Source organism: Molothrus aeneus, chromosome 18, assembly GCF_037042795.1.
Source record: "Molothrus aeneus isolate 106 chromosome 18, BPBGC_Maene_1.0, whole genome shotgun sequence".
NCBI lineage: Eukaryota > Metazoa > Chordata > Aves > Passeriformes > Icteridae > Molothrus > Molothrus aeneus.
In genome coordinates, this window is record NC_089663.1 from 11,309,229 (window position 1) to 11,331,008 (window position 21,780).

At 43.1% G+C, this 21,780-nt stretch overlaps 1 protein-coding gene across 6 annotated transcripts in view; it reads left to right on the top strand.

Moving 5' to 3' along the window:
* The window catches only part of KDM2B (lysine demethylase 2B), a 105,595-nt gene that overhangs the window by 47,025 nt on the left and 36,790 nt on the right, over window positions 1-21,780 (top strand). For all 6 annotated transcript variants that reach the window (XM_066562313.1, XM_066562314.1, XM_066562315.1 and 3 more), the window contains 3 exons: window positions 4,307-4,433; window positions 11,940-12,394; window positions 19,121-19,207. In XM_066562313.1, the coding sequence (XP_066418410.1) occupies window positions 4,307-4,433; window positions 11,940-12,394; window positions 19,121-19,207 (669 nt within the window). The remainder of the gene's footprint in view (window positions 1-4,306; window positions 4,434-11,939; window positions 12,395-19,120; window positions 19,208-21,780) is intronic.

Consider the following 21,780-nt stretch of genomic DNA (forward strand, 5'->3'; position numbering starts at 1 on the left):
TGTGGGAGTTGGGTACCTGCATCTTGAAAAATGTCCTGTCACCATTAATTGGGAAAGGGATACTGCAACATTTGGAAATCCCAAATCAGACCTTTGCTCTTGTCATTTTTTGTTTAAAATTTCTTTGAAGTCCGTGTAGTTCTCGATCATTTTCCTTGCAAAAATATTGGAGTGCTTTAAAAAAGCCAGCAGCCCAGAATATCCAGGACTTCACAGAAGCAATTTCAGCACTTGGATGTTGCCGTGTGCTGGCAACGTGTTATGCACAGGCTGTACCTGTGCTCACAAACTTGTGCTCATGGGCAGATGTATGTATAAAATCAGAACTGTGTGAACAGTTGAAAAATAGCAAGACTTTCTGCACAGAAACAAAACAGAAGCTGTGCAGCTAAGGCATACAGAAGTTTGATAAAAGGCAGGAAAATCAATACTGTGATTTAGAAATAATAACATTCCCCCCCAACTAAAAATATCGTGCAGGAATCTTGAAAGGGAAATGGTTTCAAAACAGGATTCTGGTGTGTACTACATTATTTGCTTTGTCAATCAAATTTTGTCATTTCTCTGTTGAGATAATTCCATTCATACACTGGCTGGTCTGGCAGACTCAGTACAGTGCAGTTCACCCAAATTTGCCAGTGTGAGCATACTGCAAATGAGTTTCTCATCAGTATTGATCTTTCCATTGTGTATGGCATAGAAGTAAATTACATGATGTGATTGACAAAGTAATTTGCTACACTCAAATCAAAGTGTAATACAGGTGTGCTTCCTCTCTTCATTTTGCACAGAGCAATTTTATGGAGGTTTCACTGTGTTTAAACCTGCTATGTAATGTTTAATCATCTTTGATTGCTGATATTCAAAGTCATTTTTATGCTAGGTGTAGTTGTTATTGTCTTAGCTCAGACAAGAATAAATACAGGGTTGAAATGGTAATGCTGATTTACAGCCTGATAAAATTGCCTAGTTTATATACTTGTCATGCTTATTCTAGCTTAATTCCTCATACCCCTGGGAGACTTTTTAAGAGGGTTGTAGCCATTTAAAAATAGTTTTAAGGAGTAATAAAAAACATGTCTATTGTTGGAAACAGCTCCTAATGTGCAATTGAGGTAAACAAATATTCTCCAGCCTTACAGTTCGTAGAGACTCTCATTTTGCAGCCTGGCTTTCCTGGAGGCCAATTAACAGCCAGTCAAACAGGCCAAGCTGTTTAGCTCTCTGCAAGCCCAGCTTGAGGAACTGCAGAGCAGGATGCCATGCAGGGATTCATCATTTGGCACAGGGGTGATACAGCTCTCAGTACTGAAGAGGAAGAATGTGTCAAACCTAACCCCAATTAATCTAAATTTAACTGCTTTAAAATACTGGAACATGGTGGGAACAAGGGCACTCTGAATATACACGTAAGGTGGTCACTCACAGATGATGGTGTTTGCTATTCACTTGGTTTTCTGGAATGTAAGATAATATATTAAGTGGCTAGCTTAATTATTTTGTAAATAGTCATAAATTGCTTTTCAATATTGTGATTAGATTGATTAAACACAAGTGGAGTTTGTAATGATTTTAATGGGCATTGTGGAAGAGATTATGACTTTTTTCAGGAAAACGTGTGTCTTACTTGCTTAGGGTTTTTGTTTTGTTTTTGGAGGGGCATATAAATCTCTAAAATAATTTCACTTTGAACTGAAGAAATGGATCGTATTCCAGAGAGGATTTTTTCTTGCTGTACAGGAATAATTAAATTTTTTTTCCAGTGGATTGTAAATTATTAATCACAGAAGTTAAAGCTGGAAATGCCTATTAGATGATCCAGTGTATTTCCCTGCTGGTGGGGAATTCAGTCCTCTGGCAGTGTCTGTCTCAGATATTACACTTCCAACTCATCACAGAACATTTTTAATTTTTTTCCTTCTTTCTCTTATTCCTCCTCCCCTGCCCTTAAGAGTTCATTTGCCTATGAGTGTACAATGGAAGGAGTATGGACATGCACATAATGCAGTTCACATCCCTTATAATTAATAAATGTTCAGGGATATCACAAAGAGCATATCCCTCTATGCTTTTCCATAAGGCAAACTTTAAAAGTTTTTAAAGCACTGTTGGAGTCTCTTTACTGGCAGAAGGCCCTGTAGATCTCTGCACAGTATCTCTGTCTACAGATGGTGTAGAGAGCTCTTCTTTCTGAAGGTTTGTAAAAGCAAAGCTTTCTCAGGCAAACAGTGGATTACAGAGGCATGGAGGGATTTGCTGTGGGTTGGAACTTTGATAGCGAGGCAATTAGGAACTCAAATTGAATATTAAAGATTGATATACATAATGGGAGCACTGCATGCATTACTGCCTTGTCTTTCACATTGAATTAACATTGGTAACAACTAAATTTGGTGAAGCTCAGAATCTGTCAACAAATGTTGAGCAATGATGTCTTTAATATTCCCAGGCATGTGGCTGAAAACCTTTTGAAGGCTGAGGGGTGGAAGGCGGCTTCCTGTTTGTAAGTCAATTCTTTGCAAATTTTGTTTCCTGCAGTGCTCTCTTGGAAAAATTTGAGTTCCTTTATTAGCATATATTTTAGCATGGATAATTTCCCCTGTGTTCCCTAATAGTCATAAGTGACTTGATCTCTTCTCTATGACAAATAACTAAACTAAAGGAAAATTTTTCTTCAATGCAAAAAGGCCCTGGGGTTAAATGTTCTCACATTTAGGGGGTTGTTGTTTGGCTGGTTGATTTTTTTTTTTCCTTTTCTTTTTCCCTTCCTTTTTCATATGTGTGCTTTGTAACAAACCACACAGGGAAACATTTGGGAAGGTGCAGCAGTGCTGGGTGCATGACCTGTAGCAACAAGCAGTTCAGATTTGCCAGCTGTATTTGTGTTGAATTTAAGGGATTTTAACTTCTGAGAATTGCCATGGAGTATTTAATCCTACACTGTGATACATCTAGTGTGACAATACAGTATATTTTGCCTTTGTTACATTTTGTTTTACTGCTAAGAGTGTTTGCATTTCCTGTGCCCTGGGAACAGAGGCAAGTTCTGTGGCTGTCCACCCTGGGGCCAGGTTTCAAATCTGGGCGTTCCATAAGTCACTGCTGTGCTCAGGCGGATGCTTTGATCACATGCAGGTGTTTGGGCAGTGCCTGCTTTCCAGAGCTGAGGCTGAGTTTGCAGCTGCTGGCTTAGTGGTTCTGTTCAGGATTTGGGCTTTTGGCTGATCTGTGGTGGGTGTGTTTTGGTTTTTTTCTGAGGTAATGTTCCTTTCTGGTGCAGTTCAGCTTTTCACTAAAGGTGGTGCCCACGTCTGGGCTTAGGGAGCAGTGAATATGCAGAGAATGTTTTAAAGCAGCTCCTGTAACCCCAGTGCAGTGCATGTGAGCCTGCAAAACAGATTTCTGTGCCACCAGGAGAAAGAGGTGGACAGTGTAAGTACAAGTGCATGCAAGATGCATGGCATCCATTTTTAACAAATCACAACAATACACATATCTTCCTGCATTTTAGGAGCTTCCCAGATCCTTCTGTGGTACAGTGACCTTCTACAGATAGAAAACTGTGTTGGAAAGGAAGGAAACCCTCTTTGTTTTCTTTTGTATCTGAAATACCTTTACAAATAACTAGTGTTGCAGAATTCAGCTTTTTGTGTGAGAACAACAGGTCTGAGATGTAAGGAAAAGTACACAGCTTGACAGGATCTTTTGTCAAAATCCTGCTCTTCTATTCTTACTCTGTTTGTGGTAAAAGCTAACTTGCTACCAAAAGGTGAACCACATAAGGGATTTTTACTTTAATGTGTAGTTATCAAGAATTTGTGTGTTCATTTCTTTAATCAAATTGTTGAGACAACCACAAATGAAAAAGATGAATGTCCTGCTTGACTCATTTTAGGTAATGTTGCCATTTTGATAAAAATCCTGTGATAGTGTTCAGGAGACGAAAACCCACTCTTTTATTTTAAGTTTTAGTGACTAACATCTGTATGTGACCACCCTATGTTTATACAGCAGGTAAATAATTCTGTAGGGGCCATCCATCAGTTTCATGATTTCACAAGAACACAAACCCTCTCCTCTCCCAGCACCCCAAGAGGATACAAATTAGTGAACCAAGAAATGATGCTGTCGTGGCAGGCAGGCTGCTCCTCATTCCGTATGCTGGAGGCATCCCTGCTCCCACCCTCTCCCCTCCCCCTGCTCACACCGTTTGTGCTCTTGATAACACGATGGCAATGATGACTGGCCCTTGTGCTGCAAACTTCTCTGCCTTCCCCATGGGCTGACAGTGTTGATTTGTTTGCAGGTGCACGCCAAATTCCGCTATCCGTTCTACTATGAGATGTGCTGGTATGTTCTGGAGAGATACGTGTCCTGTGTGACCCAGCGCTGCCACCTCAGCAAGGAGTACCAGAGAGAATCAATGGTCATTGGTGAGTGGAGCCCTCGAGTGCACGTTCACAACTGCTGCTGCCCCCTCAGGCTGGCTGCTCTTTGCTTTCTGCAAAGCACATTATAAACTGAACTGGAGAGCTGGAGAAATTCTAATGAACTGTTTCTTTATTTTGGGGTGGGGAAGAGTTTTGACTCTTAAGTGTTTCCATGGAGTACCAACCTGCTTTGAATTATATGTATCAAACATTCCCTTAGCAAGTGGATCCCAGAAAATAATTTTTGGATGTGTTTGTTCGTTGGTTTCAGTAATGTTTGTGTTGGGATGATCTGCCAAACAGTTGAGAATTTACTGCCATGTTGAGCACAGCACCTCAGTAGCCAGAAATGTGTGTATTGCAGATGTGCTCTGGTGGGGTGGGTATTTTGTCCTTTTGTTAGAGCAGCTCCTGTACAGAACACGTTGTGGTCACTAAACCTGCCTTCTTTCTCTTCTCTTTTCCTTAAATTCTCCTGTAATTCTCTGGTGACTGGGTTCTGGTTCTGCAGAAAAGCAAACCCAAGAAAACACCTACACATATCTCCATGATCTGTAAGCCTGGTTCAGGGAGGTCAAGGAAACCTTTACAACAAGAGCTGAAAGTGGACCAGAGGACAGACAGACAGATGTGCCTGAGGCTCTACCTTGGCACTGGTGTGAGCTTTGCATCAATGTGTGCCAGTCCAGTTGTTGCTGTGCTGAACTGGCCTCTTTTTCCTCCTTTTGATGGAAGGTGGTGGTGGGCCATGTTCCCTCTGCTTTTAAGCACAGAATAGCTGAAAATAGCACAAGCACCAGCTAAATCTTAACAGATACATGCTAAGTGTGGAGGAGGACTGAAGTATTTCTGTGCCTCCTGCTCCCTGAGGTGCCACTTGGAGTGAACCTGGCATGACTGGCACTGCCCCAGGCTCTGGACAGAGAAGGGAAATGTTCACCTCTGAACACAGTTCTTAGTAGAAGGGATTGAAGAAGTTACAGGCAGGTGTCACTCTCCAGTGAGTTTTACTGAGCAAGAATAATTTAAGGGAGCTAATAATCTGTGTAGATAGGCCAGGGGGAATTCCTGGGGTCACTGGGCATTTGGGTGCTTCACATTTTAGCTCTGAGACCCTGGTCAGAAAGGTTGGTTAAGCAGAAATTCTGTGTCCAGAGGAATTTTTCTCATAAGATTATCCTAGAGGAGGAAAGGATGAATTAGCCCTTTGGATCAGCTCTTCAGAAAGCAGTGACAGAAGTGATAACTGCATTCTTTGGAAAATAAGGAGCAATCTCCTGTTGTCTAAAGCACTGGCATGGAAAGAGGCTGGTCCTGCAGGCAGGGCAGAGGTGCCAGATCAGCCACATGTAATTTCAGAACAAATTAGCTGTGGAGAGTGGATGGTTCAGGATATTGAGATGGGACCTTTTCCAGCTAAATCACCAGTGTGAATTCCAGCCCAGCTCCATAATTACTGATAATAGTTTGGTGATCCCCACGAAATGTGCCTCAGTCCAGTTAGCTGGGAGATGTTCCAGTCATATATAACTCACTGGGAGCTATAGATGTCCACTGTCTAGAGGGAGCAGGATTGTTTGCATGACCAAAGAGTGCCAGCTCCAAAGGCTTCAGGAAAAGGAGCCTGGCTACTTGGAAAAGGGTTTGGTGGTGACTTGCTCAGGGTCTTGTGACCTGTGGTGGCTTCAGTTGCTGGCAGAGATAGATGTATACTTTTGTTTTGTCAGAAACTTGGGGTTTTGTTTTTATTTCTTGGCAGAAACTTAGCCTTAAAATAATTATTTTAGTGGGGGTTGTGGTTCAAAAGACCAGGCCTGCTATACTGCTAGATCTTTCACTTAGGCATTTGCCAAATTCAAAGGTGTAAAGGTACATTATTTATCTTTACAAAGCTGCATTGCTTTGTTCTGTGGGAGTAATACAGTTTCAAATACTTGCTTTGCTTTTCTTCTAACCAGTCTGTGTGCAGCCTCTTGACTCGAATCTCTGTGAACTGAAATCTTTGAGTTAAAACTGGTTTGTTCTGTGGAGCTGTATCTTGATATTGTTCACTCACCGAGGGATGGGATATCCTAAAGACATCAGTGTTCCAAACCCTACCTTCTTTGTTTTTAAGCATTTCTTCAGCACTGAAAAAGTCCTTAAATTGTCTCTTCCTTAGGGACTTCTCTATCTGCAAGCAATTTCTTGATTTCCCATGAGGGAGTATCCCTTGACAAAGAATTTCCCATTATTCTCCTTAAAGAGTAATGAAGCAAAGTACTTAACTTCTCCTCAAACCCCTCTGTAGATTTAATCGTCTTCTGTCCTTCTTGGTTTAAGAAAAAATCTTCATATCCTTGTATTCATTTTCAGAAATTTCTCATGAATAATCTAAATGTTTCTCCTACTTTTAAAAAACAATTTCCTTGACTGGAAATTTGCTCTAAATTTGTTCTGAATGTCTGTTTTCTGCCTTTCCTTTTGGGTGCTAGAACTGTCTATTTTTCACCCTCCAGTTGTGCTGCTTGCTTTCCTTACAAAGCTCCTGGTACAATGATTGTAGTGGATCTTTGAAGTTAAGAAAGTGATTATCAGTAGAGGAGGACATTGACTAGAGATAGTGCAGGACACTGCCCACAGTCTCTGGGATTCACAAGGGAGTAGTTCTCATAAAATTTGTGGGGATTCTGTTCTCCTGCGTAAAGAAAAAAAAAACATTACTGTTTTGATAATGAACATTGTTGGAGAACACAGAAAGCTGAGTTTATCAGCAGTTGGATTTTAAGGATATCTTTAGACTTTTCATACTGTGTTTTATAACATTTTATAACATACACTGTGTTTTTATAACATAGTATTTATTTGCTTTTACATGAAGGTTGTTAAATTCATAGTGAGTTTCAAGACACAGTCTGTTCATGAAAGTGTATTTGTGTGATTGTGTTGTGGTACCTCTGTCCTGATACTTGTATGCTGCTCTAGCAATTTGTATTGTTCTTTGTATTTCTGTTTTCTAAATGTCTCCACTCACAAAACTTCAGACAGGAAAAAGCCCCACCTCTGTGGAGGCACGGCTGAAACCTGGAGTCTTCCACTCCCTAAATAAACCCGTGAGTGCAGCTCTAAATGAGGTGGAAGATGATGGCCGTGCCTTCCTCCCCCATTCCTCAGGCCAGGATGAATTTCCAGGCTGTGTCCTCCAGGCAGTGTGTGAGGCTGTTCTGTCTCAGATCTCTCCCAGGAGGGCAAACACTCAGGGGGATGACGACATGAGACAGCAATCACAGGCTGCTGTAAAAGCACACAATCTCTTTTTCTCTTTTCTTTTGCTTGTCTCTCTCAACTGGGACATTTGTCCTTCCAGCTGAAATCAGAAAGGAGCCTATTTGGGTTTCCTACCAGATTTGTATGTGTGCTGTTTTTCAGGGTGGATATGTCTTCATTATTTTTACTCTTATCATGAATGAGTCTGTACTGGATGTTTTCAACCACAGTTGACCTTCAGTGAGATATGGATGTTGAGAGTGAGCTGACAAAGAGTAATTGGGAGAAGATCCTGGGCTATCAGAGACGTGCTTTCTCTGTAGCCTGCAGCTTTGAAGATTCCCATTGCTAAAATTTTAACAGGATGGCTCTAACTGTATGTTAAGCCTGATGGATATAGAAAATATGCCCTCTGGCACAGTGAAGGAGCCATGTCTCTTTTTTCCCCCCTTCTTCCTCAGGGGATAGAATAGATTTGCTTATGATAGACAGGTACCTGAGTATATTGAGTGGCTCCTGTATGGGGTGCTCCATGCAGTGGAGCAATGGGATACATTTCCAGTATGCTCAGGGTTTTTCTGCTAATGAAAATGTCATTGCTGTCTTCAGCAGACTGATAGCAGCTGCTGCTCCCAAGTCACAGTGGCAGGGTTTGGAGCTGGGAATGGCAAGGTAGACACTACACACTGGACTGTTCTAAATAGTTCAGAAAGGTTTCATGATTATGCCTGACCCCCATCCCTTTCTTTTAAGTTCTGTAATACAGCAAGTTGATTTTCAGCAAGGAAGGAAACTGTGTATAATTATTCTGGTACAAGTGGATAACTGTGAGGAAAGTTAAGTGGTCTGCCCAGAGCCACAGGGAAGTGAACTGCTATAGAAAAGATTTCTCATGCTCTGTCCTGTGGTCAAGTCTGTGCTGCTCCACCTCTTCACTGAGCTAGATCACAGACTGGTCTGTATGAGCTGGTTTTATTTGCTTTGAGATGAGGGGGGTGAAGGTATTTTTGCATTAAGTTGTGTGGGAGCCCAGACTGGATAACCCCTCTGAAACTGGGACTCACTGGGGCACTGACTCAGGAGAAGAAACAGCTGAGCTGAGCAGGTGCTGTTCCCTACAGAGAGACTTAATAAACCAGAAACCTTCAAGTCAGTGGAGCCCTGGTAATACAGTGCTTAAAATGCACTTCTCAACAAAGTAAATGCAGATTATGCTTATGTAGGGCCTCAGCTCACAGCATAGTAACTCTGTCAGACAATGTTTTCATTGAAATGAATAAATAAAAATCATGGCATGTTGCATTACAACAAAACACTTGAAAACACAAAATTGAATCTCCCTCACCTTGAAGTTATCCTTCCATTATTGATTCCCTCGGTGCTTTTTTTTTTTTTTTTTTTAGATTAGCAGCAGTAGCAGACAGTTGTTGTGTTTGGAGAGCAGCCTGCTCTTAATCCGGCCGAGCAGCAGCAGCGCTGTAATCCCCTGGTGCTCCAGAATAGCCTGGTACACTCCAGGTTAGCAGCAAGCCCTGTGCCCAGGGGAGGCTCAGGCCAGGCATGAAGTGCCTGCCGGGCATGGAGACAGCAGGGCCCTGCTGTGCTGCTTTCTTTGGGCTTAGATGGGAGTTGGTTTTGCCTGTCCCTGCCCAGGTGTGGCTGCCTGGTGCTGGTGGCAGGGACGCGGTGGCAGCTGGCACAACAGAACTGCCACCCCCCTCCGTGTGCTGCCTCCTCCTGGGAGAGGCCCCCAGTATGCTCTGGTGCTCCACTCCTCTCCTGCCTTTTGTTTCCATAGATTACAGCAAGAGACACAAAGTGGAGATGTCTCTTGGAAGCTTTTTCTCCTCACACCAGAGCGTTACTTGGAGTAAATTATTCACACCTCCATAACGTGATCTCCCTCGTTTTCTTTAGGCCTTATTTACACTTGTGCTTTGCCCCAGTTACAGCCATTAGTTCAGCACAGCTACAGCATAGGAGGACAGAAACACAATTTTCTTTGTGCAGATTTACACCACTTTCTGTTAATGACACTATCCTGGCAGTGTAGGGATGTGGATCTGCTTCCACCCTCTCCTGTTTGATGCCAGAACTCTGGCATTTTCTCCCATTGAGGCTGGGCTTTGTGCTTGAGTCAGTTGTAAAACAGCTCACCAAGGCTGTGTGGCTCAGAGGAGGGGGCTCCAGCCCTGGATCCAGCAGCCTGGATTCTGACTCCTGGTTTTTCCCTAGATTTGATGTGTGACAATGAGCAAATCGTGCTTTCTCCCAAGCATCTGTTTCCTCAGTTGTAAAATGGGAGAATGACATAAGCTGATTATGTAGCCTTTGAGGTGGGTACGTGTGCTCGCTACTGTGGACAAAGGAAAAACAGTGTGAAATAAAAGTTGGATAACTGAGTGGGTTTTAAATGTTCTAGTTAAGATATTTTCTAATCCTGTTTATTTTTCTAAGAGAAGCATGGGGGTGTATTAGCACAGAGCAGAGAGGAGGAGCTGCTTTGGAGTGCTGATGCCACCACCTCAGCACACAAAATAATCTGTGAGGCTTTTTTGGAGGGTTGCAGGGAGGAAGTCACCCTGCCCTGTGGATGGAGCTGGATTTAGCTGCACCCTGCCTTGCTGATAGCTGGTGTTTTCTGTGGCTGCCATCTTTTCACAGGCATTTCAGCTTAAACTTGCCTTTCAGGAGTCATTTTATGGCCATTTTGGTTTTGAGGAAAAATGCAAGCCTGTCCGAAGGAGTAGAGGAGATAGAGATGCTGGGTTTTTGCAGAGCCTGTAGCAGCAGCATGCTTGCCCTGGGAAGTGTGAGGTGACCAACTCCTGTCTCTGGGGCAGTAACACCCAGAGGTGAGCTGGCCCTGCAGGGCTTTACTGGGAGCTGCAGAGCTGAGCAGCCAGGCAGGCTGAGCAGTGACACTGCCACTGCCTGTGGCACCTCTGACCAGTGTGTTTGTGACAAGATGGTGCAGACTGAGCACAGACAAGGAGTGTCTCTGTGACCAGGAGGAATTCTCCAGCTTGGAACTGGGCTCCAGCATTTGAACCTCGCTGTTAAACAGCCGGATGCTGAGCTTTCTCATTAATGTCCATTTAATCCTTCCTTAAGCATGGTTCACATTGTCCTAATCCAAAGCTACTGCACTGCAAAGCATGGAAGCTGTGAAAGGAACTTTTCATTAATTGTTCTCTCACTTTTTCTGTGTGACTTCTGTTTCCTTTGCAGTGTGTTTTTGTTTGCAGCTTGATCTCATACCCATTTCAGCCAGTAATAAAATTCACATTGATTTAACTGGGTGTTGCCAGTGTTAACTGTATTTTCCACAGAAATTCCTGCTGTTGCTAGCCTGCATTCAGTGTTGTTCACTTAGTCAGGGAAATTGTGTCTAATAAATAAGAAAAGATGTGTGCTTGAGGGAACCATGGCCACTGGTTTCCTACATTGCTTTCACCGCTTGATTGCACGGAGTTGGGGAACAATTGGGGCTCTTAGGGGGAAATTAAGATTAATAGATCTTTAGACTCAAAAACTTGCCTTTAAATTTTCCTGAGAAGTACTTAAAATGTACTGGGAATGGCATTAAGAAAACCAGTAGCATGTAGCTGTGACAGTCCCTGTGTTTCTCAGCGTGTTTTGTCTTGTTGTCGTAAAATAAGCACAGTTGAAATCCTGTGTCTCAGAAGAGCAATGAGTATTCATGCACTAACAACTGGGGGTTCTTGTTTTATCAACAGTTTGTTGCTTGCAGAGAGGAAAAGTAGTGAGGAGTTGATTTTGTGCTGTGCAGGGTTCCTGGAAGAATGATGATGTACAGCATTTTAACGTGCCTTCTGCCATCATTTCCCCCTCCTCCTTCTGTGCTAACTCTCCTCTTAAAGCTGTAAAGCTGCCGAATCTGGTCTTTTTCGGATTTGTGGGAAAATTAATTGTGTGTGACTTAAGAGCTCTGCCTCCTCCTAATTGAAGGCATAGAGGACTGAAGCTTTGAAGAAAGCATAATTTTTGCCTAAATGTTTCCCAGTCATTTGAACTGAGTAGATGTTAATGAAAACCAGCATTAAAACAGACAAACAAGCGCCCCCCTCAAAGAAAAAAAAATTAAAAATCAGCTGAATAAAGCCCATTCCTGTCACATACTCACTAAACCATTCTCCAGTGCCCTTTGAAATAGGCAGCACCTGGCCCCAGTGGTACAGAAGTGCTTCAGCTGTGAGGTTACACTGGCTAAAAATTCAGCATTCTTTTTCTAACTTTCAGATGCAAAAAGAAAACGCAGCACAGACAGCTACTCATCAGATTCGTGGTTAGACATGGATGAAGAATCTTGTGATGCCCATCTCCAGGAGGAGAAGGATGACAGCTTGGAAAAGAACTCCAAATCCTTGGTGGATGGCTCCTCCTCACCCAACAGCACACACTCAGAAGGGAAGGAGGCTGCAGGGAGGAAACAAAAAGCCACAGTAATGAGGTACCTGAAAAGAACTTTGTCTAATGAGTCAGATGACAGCATCAAATCAACGACCCCCACGGACTATCCCAAAACACCCACGGGGTCTCCAGCTACAGAAGTTTCAACCAAATGGACTCACCTCACAGAATTTGAACTGAAGGGTTTAAAAGCCCTGGTGGAAAAGCTTGAATCCCTCCCAGAGAACAAGAAGTGTGTTCCAGAAGGCATTGAGGACCCTCAGGCTCTCCTGGAGGACATGAAGGTGGGTGTGATAACTTGGTGATTCACACAAACTCTGCTCACACAAACTCTTTTGCAGAAGGCAAAGTTCTGCTGCAGAGGGGTGGCAGCTGTGTGTGGTGACCAGCTCAGGTCAGGCTGCTCTGCCTGACAGGGAAATGATTCCTTGAACCAAAGCTGTCTCTGGCTCCTGTTTGCAGCCAGGTTTAAGTGACCCAGTCCTTTCTGGCTGTCACAGTAGTGGCCAAAAGTTTATATCCTCTCATAATTCAGCACTTGTTATGTTCCACATGTAAATATTATACCTCAAAAAGTCTGTTTATATTTACAGTCTTAATCAGCCCTTTTTGGTCTCGTGTCTCCCTGGTGTACACCTCATTAGCTGACACATACAAAATGTAAATACTTGATTGCAGCTCAGAAGATAGATTGTCTAACACTTCCAGCTGCTTTTTTTTTTCCTTCACCTTTTCCATTTTCCTTTCCTCCATTGCCCTCTATAGGTTGATAATTATTCTCCACTGGTACAATATATTGGTTTTGGAGCTGGTGTGAGGAGTGAGTACTCACTAGTGACACAACTTCTCTGTGGATTTTCAGTCTGTGAACAGTATGGATCTTCAGTTACATATTTTCTATACACAAGAGCTCTGTAAGGCACAGTCTGAGGGGAAAAATACGTGTTTATGTGGTAAATGGTGAGGGAGCCTGTGCTATTTTAGTGCAAGTGGTGCAACAGCTGCTTAGAAAGGCTTCAAAGCCATTAGAGTAGGCTGAACATGTGCAGTGTGCAGTGGAACCATATTCCCTGATCTTGGAGCTTGGAAGTGTGATACGCTGCTCTCGTTCTGGTAGACCACAAGAGCTCAGAAATTCCCTTCTTGCAAAATCAGGCACTTTGTACATGAAAGTGGACACACCTGCTCAAAGCTGCAGATGTAGATTCATGAGCTTGCTCTGGGATCAGTCATTTTTTCATCAGAACCCAAAATGAAGACCAGAAGTTGAATTGGTGGTGAAGCAGGAAGAATGGTCATGTTACTTCTCAAGCTTGATGCCCAGGATCATTTTCACTTAAAAATCCAGAAAGGGGTGCAGCATTTAATGGCTGTGCAGATGTTGCGAGTGGGATCCTCTCCCTCTCTGGATGCCAGACTCCAGAGTGCTGTGAGACATCTCCCCAGAACACAGCAAGGTACCATATGTGAATCTGGCTTAAAGCACTGTGTGGGAGTATCTGTTTTCCTATTCGTCTCCAGAGCAGTGGATTCTCCATACAGAGATGGAGAGCTACAAATGGACTGTTAAAAAAGGCCAATATCCCCTTTTTGGTGATACTGTGCTGTAACTGGTACTAAGTGAGCACCTGCCAGTTATGGTGTACAGCTTGATGTTCCATGTCCTTTGATAACTGCCTGCTCCTAAACTTTCTGTCCTTGCCAGCACATGCTGTAACCATCAGGATGTAGCCCAACATCTGGATACTGATGGTTCCCTGCTGGTTAAAGAGTCCATAACCACATCTAAACATCAGACATGCTGCAGGATTGTTTCCCCTGGAATCACCTCTGGATGTCTGGCCAGTCTGTGTCTGATTAGCCAGAGTGAGACTTTTTAAAAACCATGTAAACTCAAACATCTTCTTGAACAGTGTCTAAAGAACTGCTAAAGAACTTTCTCACCCATCTTTGTTATAGTATTGACCCACATATAGGCCAGCCCTCATTCTTCAGAGAGTGGGAGTCACTATGGCAGAGTAAATTAATTGAAGCCCATGCAGTCAGCTTCCTCCATAACTCCCTGTGGCTGCACAATCCCCTTGCCAGGTGCTCTGAAGGAATGGGGGCACTCAGGGGCAGTTGAGTACATTGCCTGCCAGGTCAGGGGGGAGTCCAGGATTCCCAGCACAGGCCTTCTCTTTGCTCATCATCAGATTGTCACAGGCAGCCAGAGACAAGGTGTGACCCATTCCCATCTACTTCTGGGACCCTGGGTGCAGCAGCCATCCCTTCTTCCTGCCACTGTTGATGTGGTAGGGAGCAGTGCAGTGGAGCCAAAGCATCTGATCTCCTCAGAGCATGAGGTTTGTTTTATTCAGTTTATTCACTTAAAAAAAAAAAAATCAAACCCAAGTGTGTGAGTGTGTTTAGAGCTTTTACCTTCAAAGGATGGGGCGTGCTGAGGGAGGAGTTGCCAAGTGACAGATTTTAGTCCTCTGAGCATGCTCCAGCATTATGGTCCTTTCAGGATCCGGGGTTCCTTGGTGTGAGGATGCAGCAGTTCCACCCTTGCTGTTCCATCAGGTTCTGATGTTCAGCCCCTTAGCTGGACAGGGTGAATCAATGTTCCCTTGGGGTTCCCAGGGATCCCCACCCTCTGCTCCACACATAATGGATAAGCTGTTGTTATCACAGGGAACTGGTGGAGATTAAGATAAAAGTAATTTTGGGTACTGGCTTTACATGCACAGGACAGTTAGGGTATATAACAATGATATGTGCAAAAGATGATTTTAATTATATTGAAACAGTCGTGGCTTAAGATTTCTGCAGAGCAGGAGTTCTGATCTTTAGCACCAGATCCCAAGCCAGGCATGAGGAAGAGGCAGGAGCACACAACTCATGGCACCCTGTGGAAACTTGACTTAAAAGATTTGCCCTGTACCACATAAAGACAGAATGGCAGAGGAAGAAATACAGTCCCTTTTCCAGAATGGTATTCATCTCCTTGACCACTGAATCATGTTCTCTCTTACTTTGCTACTAGTTTTCCAACCTGTACAGATAATAACGTGGGCTTTGCTGATAGCATCAGCAGTGGAGTGAGCAGAGGCCTGGCCCCTTTAGCTCACCCTGGTGAACCCCCAGAGCAGCAGCCAGCTGTGTGACTGACTGGAGGCAGGAGTCCTGCAGGAGCTGTGCTAATGATCCATGCTGTGACCGTGCTTGGCTCTATTAACAAGGTTTATTTCATGGGCAACTCAACTTTCAGGCATGTGATGTATTAATAATGCTTTCTATTAGAAGTACCCTTTTAGTGCACCCATTTGAGAGTTATTTTTAACAAATGCATAGCAAGAACATGCTCTGACAAAGTCTGAAAGCTCTTGCTCTGCTGGGAAAGTCTTCAACAAGTTTCTTCCTGAAGCAAATAAATCAGTGTTTATTCTAGCACTTTTATTTCTTAATGAAATACACTCAGGAACTTTTTTTGTATGACATTCAAGTCTGTCTTTGTGCTTTAGGAAGATAATTAATGTTTTCAGAAAACAGGATATGGATAGTTAAACTGGAGAAAGGAAACCATTTTATTCAGTGATGTGAAGTTTCACAGAACTAATCGGGGTAGCTCACAAAGAATCCATGCTTTCCCAGCTGAGCAAGAGCACAGTAAAGGATGGGTGACTGGATTACTGCTCTTAGTGGTAAACACAACCACAGCTATTTACAGCTATTTAATGTCAAGCAGGTGAGACTTTCTGAAGTAAAGTAATTTATTTTCCTTACCAGAAGGGAGACTGAAAACTAACCTAAGCCTGTGTAAATTCCTTACACATCATCTGAGCTCCAAACTAAGTGTGCCTGTCTGGTGGGGACACAGCAATCCAGAAGTGCCAAGTGCTGCCTCTGCAGATTGAGCACCCATTTATCACCGTGATCGATGGAGTGCAGCAGCACAAGGGAGGCTTATTTGCAGAGTGGAACAGGCCTCACTTGGGGAGCAGGGCAGTTCCTCCCTCAGCCCAAACAGGGAATTAAATCCCTGGTGGTTGCAGCAGTGCTGGGGTGGGCTTATGCATGAAGAAGAGGTCACTGTGATACATCACCATTGTCCTCCTTGGGGTAGTTTGCTCTCCACGTCACGGGACAGGTAAAGCTGAGCAGGCCTTGGATTGTGGCACACATGAAACCCACTGCCAGGGATTCTCACCTGTGTGCAGCCTCTGATTTCTGCACAAAACATTTCTGTGTGGTACCAGAGGATGGTAATTCCTCTGCTGATGTTGGGGAACAGGATTGTGAGATCTGCCTCTTCATAATGCCACAGATCTTGCCCACTTCAGAGCAAAAGCACTGCTGTTCTTCAGAAGGGCCTGTGGAAGTCCATTAGAGCAGAAGAAACTCGGTTTGAAGAACAGAGGTTGTCAAATATCTGCAACTCCTTGGCAGCAGGAGAAGATTCTTGTGCAAGACAGATGATATCTACTGAAATATGTTCTTACTTTTTCTTGCCAAGAAATCTTACCCCCTTCCCATTCTGATGACAGAAAAAAACCTCCCTCTACTGAATGCATTTCAGGGGAGTCATTCCTTGCTGTGCTTTTGAAATGGCTAAGCTGAATTCTTATACAGTTAATCAACTTCTTCCCTTCATACCTGCTGTTGTCACCACAGCCCTCAAGTGTAATGAATCGAGCCACCTTGTGCTGGAAGAGCATCACGTTCCTCTAACTGGAGCCCCATGGCTTTTCTTTATCTTCTTTTTTCTTGTTTTTAAGCAGGTGAACAAAACCCTGCCTTCCCCAGCCTGTTGTGAGCTGACACTTGCCGCTGCAGTCAGCCCAAGTGTGGCTGTGCTGTGCTCTGTGCTGTGCTCTGTGCTGACAGCCCTTGTTTTCAGCTGCCTCAGATGAGAAGCTGCCATCGTTTTGCATTTCTCCTTGGATAATATTTTCACGTGATACATATGATAACAAGAAACCTTCATTACCTTGCCAAGTTCTTGGAATATACTGTGCTTTCCATTGAACTCCGAGTCTCTGACAGTCGTTAGTGGAAATGTTAAGATTTTCTGTCTTACAGGCTTTCAAACCTAAGAGTAGCAAAGTAAAAAGGGATTAATTTGTCCTTTGTTTATGGCTCTCAAGCTGCCTCCTTGTTCTGGAGAATTTTGGCTTTGCAATGAGAATACAAAAGAGCTCTCAGTTTTAGGATTGAACTTTGAGAATGTGGTCACAGCTCAGTTAATGCAGTGATCTCTCTCCAAATAAAAAGGACATGAGAAAAGAGGTGCTCACTTCACCTCAGTTTGGCCAGAGTTAATTTGCCAGTGATTAAAAGTTGTTGGGTGTTGCACTGGAAGAGCAGGTACAATACAGACTCTGCATCACAGCCAGGTTGGGGCAAGCTGGGCTTTACTCCTCAGCTTTGCAAACCCCTGAGTGCAGCCACAGCACCAGGCTGATGAAACTGGGCTTGTTCTGGCATCTCTCCTTTTGGTCCCTGGTGCTGCTTCCAGCCTGAGCAGCATCACCAGCAGCCTTGTTGGGGTGCTGCTGTCTGCAGGAGCAGCTCTGTGCTGGCTGGTGTAACACAGCTTTCATTTAAGCACAGGCTGGGGAGTTGGGCTGAGTGTGACAGGTTGTCTGAGCTCCAGGGAGAGAGAGTCAGCCCCAGGGACACTCATCCAAACTCAGGCTCCTGGGGACTGGAACATGCCATCACACTCTGGGCTTTAGTTGGATGATTACAGATGAATTCCAAGTGCACTCCCTATTAAAACAATTACTGTATTTTAAGCTCTTTTTGTATAGTGTGTGAAATTACTAATTACTAGAGTGCTGCACTGGGGACTGACAGAGCCTGCTGCCTGTTGTTGGCTAATTAAGCTTTTTTCATATACTTGGGAACAGCACCACTGAACTTCATTGTCTGGGGTCATCTCCAAAATATTCTGTTGAAGTAATTTTCAACCTGCAGTTCTCATTTGTTCTATTGGAGCTTTTTTTATTTTTGGTCTTTAACCTGTTGGTGGTGATTTGGCCTTCAGTTTTCAGCAGCACAGCAGAATCCTCCTTCTGACTCCTATTTTTTTTTTTGTTTTCATTTCTTCCTTTTCAGCCACCTGAAGTCCAAAATGAAGAGTTTTGTAGCTAAATTAGTGAGCATGTAGGGGGTCACGGGAGGCGAGCATGGACTGTTCCCAGCTGCACCGTGGAGTGTTTTACCAGCTCTGTGTTGAGTTACTGGTCATGGGAGTGATTCACAGTGGTGGAAGCTGTGTCAGCCTGTGCAACCCACTCACGAAATTTCTAGAACAGTGCATCAAAGAAAAGGGTTTGGTGGGGGTGGAGGGGAGGGGAGACCAATCTTTTTCCCTTAATGCTGTCCATAGTCAGATCCTTTCCTGGTGATCTCTCAGGAACCTGAATGCCTCAGCTGGTCACATAAAGGGACCTGGATTCCAGCAGCTCTGTCTTGCCCCTCATGGGGGAAGGAAGGGCAGTGGGAATGCTGGTGCTCTTGGACTGCCATGTGCAAAAAGATGAAAGGCTCCAGAGTACATTTTTATTCTTGGCTTACCTGAATGATCAGGCATCTGAGGATTGCTCCAGACTGCACACCTGATGCCTGTGATGGCTGAAATAACAGGGGCAGAGCCTCACTGCTTCTCAGGCCTTCTGTAGCCTTGATTAGGAGAGAAGGGTCAGAGGTGGGGTCAGTTGGGATTTAATGACCTGGATTTGAGAGAGAGAGTGATAGTGGTAAGACACCGGTCTTGGACTCACCAATATTAAAGAATTCTGTAACATTTGAGGTAGTTGATGGCTGATTTTGCTGCCTGTTTTGGAAGAAGTTTCACATTTGGATGTTAATGAGAGGTGCTAGAGTTTCAGTGGGAATTGGAAGTTTGGAAGCATAAGTAACTTGCAGAGATCTTGTCCTTCTGCCACAAGAGCAGAGGTCTCTGCACTCTTGAGTTGCAGAAATGTTTCTCTGGTTAATTAAGGCCTTTTCATTTACAACAGAACATACTAAAGGAGCATGCTGATGATGACCAAAATCTTGCCATTTCGGGTGTCCCTGTGGTCAGCTGGCCCAAGAAGACCACAAAGGTAATGAGACACAATTACTTACTAACCATTGTTGTGCCTGGCCTGGTGATTATTTATCTATCATCTGACAAAGTGCTGTGTATTATCTGTTGGCAGCTGCTAGCATTTTTAACACAAAATGTTTCTTTTAATGGTTTTATGATTAAGACTTGAAGCAAAACAAGAAAGTGCCTTAGCAGGGAGAAATCAGAGTTTCCATTTAAAAAGAATTTGAGCCTTACTTACCAGTATAAAACTTTGATATGTCTTGATCGTTTACTAATTATGGTTAAATCTAAAAATTTTAATGCATTTTGTGTAAAATTAAATGATGTGTAAATGCTACAAATCAGTCACTTAGGGAACACTCATCTGAACGAGAAGATGGTTTTTCTCTTACACTATGAGACTTCCTGAGTGCTCTGTACATGTGCCACTGTAGCTTTGAAGCACTGTTTTCTGTCCTTATATCCTACTTTTTCCTCCTATACATGGGAGTAATTCTTTTCACTTTGCAGGAGAACCATGAGGTTTGCTTCGTTAATCCTGATAGAGAAATCGAAATAATTAATGAAAGAACAATGTCAAAAGGCTGGTTGTTATTTATAACAGTGGTATGTTTACCACACTGCAGTTATTCAGCACGCTGTAAAAGCAGCTTTGCTTATTTAGAAGATGTCTCATCGCTTCTATTTTTACTTTCATTTTTCACTGAATTAGTTTTATAATCCATTATTTCTTTAGAAATGCTGAAGGGGTCGGTCAGCTTAAATCAGGCTTCGATCTGAAAATCTGTTGTTATCCCTGTAGATACCTTTCAGATAATTATCAGGGAAGATAATTCACTCAGTTCTCACTTCTTGTGCTGGTGAACTTGGTATGGCACATGTAGCCATGAGAATTTGCTGTTTGCAGGTGGGAGGCAGGAGACCATAAACATGGAACTGCCAGAGGAGAGTGGGGCAGGATGAGCACATCATGTTCCTTCCTGGTCTCTTTTTGGGTTTTAGCTCAGCACATTTCAGAGGAATTGGGTCTTGTTAAATACATATTTCCCTTTTAGCTTGTAATAAATCCATGGGAATATGCTCTGTGTTTAAAACATTGGTTTAGAAACAACAGTGGAAAACCTTGAGAAACTGGTGTGGGATTCTCCACTCCTCTGGTTTTATGGCTGCTGCTCCTTCCATGGTCAAGTATATTTTAGGCACTGGATAAAGCAAAATCTCTGTGACCAGAGAAAAGGTGGTGTGGGAAACATGTAAGATAAAACTAAGGAACAACTGACTCCCTTTTGAGCTTGTGAGAGAAGGGAGGATCTGAGTGCTTTGAGGCTTTTATAAGCTTTGGCATTTGTTAATGTTCTTGTTCACTTTATTTTGGAACCTTGATAAATGCTTCATTTCTTCTATTTTATTTCTGTGTATTGGCAATGTAACTGCAACTGTAAAGGATTTGTAATTTTTGTGACTTAAATCTTACCCTTTTTTGCAAAATCCATCTTGCTGGCTGCAAGGGATTTTTTTTTCGGGTGTTTACTTTCCTTCTGCCTTTCTGAAAGCAAAAACATTCAGGAGGTATCATTCCCACTGGTATGACAATATCAAACATACCAGTTAATAACAAATACAAGGAAAACTTTCACAGATAGTCAGACTTTAGGTTGAAGTTTGGAAATAAACAAAAATTGATAGGAGAAAAAATGCTTTCACTATTCTCTTAATATTTGCTTTGCTTAATCTGTGATCAGTTTCTGTTATGTCTTGTGTTTTAGTTCAAAGGTACACTTGCAGATAGGGCTGCACATTTCCCAAGAGAAATTTGTTGTGGTGCTTCTAATTGGCAAATGTCCTTGTCATCTTCCATGTTGCAGCTATTTCCCTTCCTGGGAACAGAGGCCAAGTGAACAGGCTGGGAAGAGGCATCTTAGAGCTGAGCCTTTGAGTTCCAAATTAAAATCTGTGGGAAAGACAATATAGGGGAGATTTGTCTAAAAGCAGTTTTAGTAGTTAAGCTTGGTTATTTCTCCTTTGTTCCCTGTAAGCCCTGATAATGAAATAGAAGATTTTACAGAGAAGAAAAACCCTTAGGGAGGGGGAAACTCCCTTGGAAAATGGATTGTAGCTGGTGGAGCAAGTCTCCACGGCCAGAAGACCCCACAAATGTTGAGCACAAGGCAGGGGAGTAAAATCTACCAGTAATTTTGCTTTCTGCAGTCTTGTAGTTTTTATAGGAGAAATGGCAGCTATTTCCCAGTGCTCTCCTGAGATCCTTGTGTTCAGAGGGAGCAGGAGATCCAGTACAGCACAGTACCTGCTACTGTGGGGCTGCAAGGAGACATTTTAGTTGGTATCAGCTTCCAGGGACAGGAGGATTGTCTGATTGCAAGCCATGAAGGAAAAGAAGGGAACTGAAATCCAGAAAGATGAAGCAGTACATGGAACAGAGTACATCTCTCTTGCTTCCTCCCGAGAGAAGGCTCCAGAAGAGATTTAGAAAGACAAGAGCAGCAGATGGAGAAGGAAGAATAAAGCCAGCATTAAATGCCAAAACATTTCAAAGAAAATGGAAATTACTGTAAAGAAAGGAGGGGA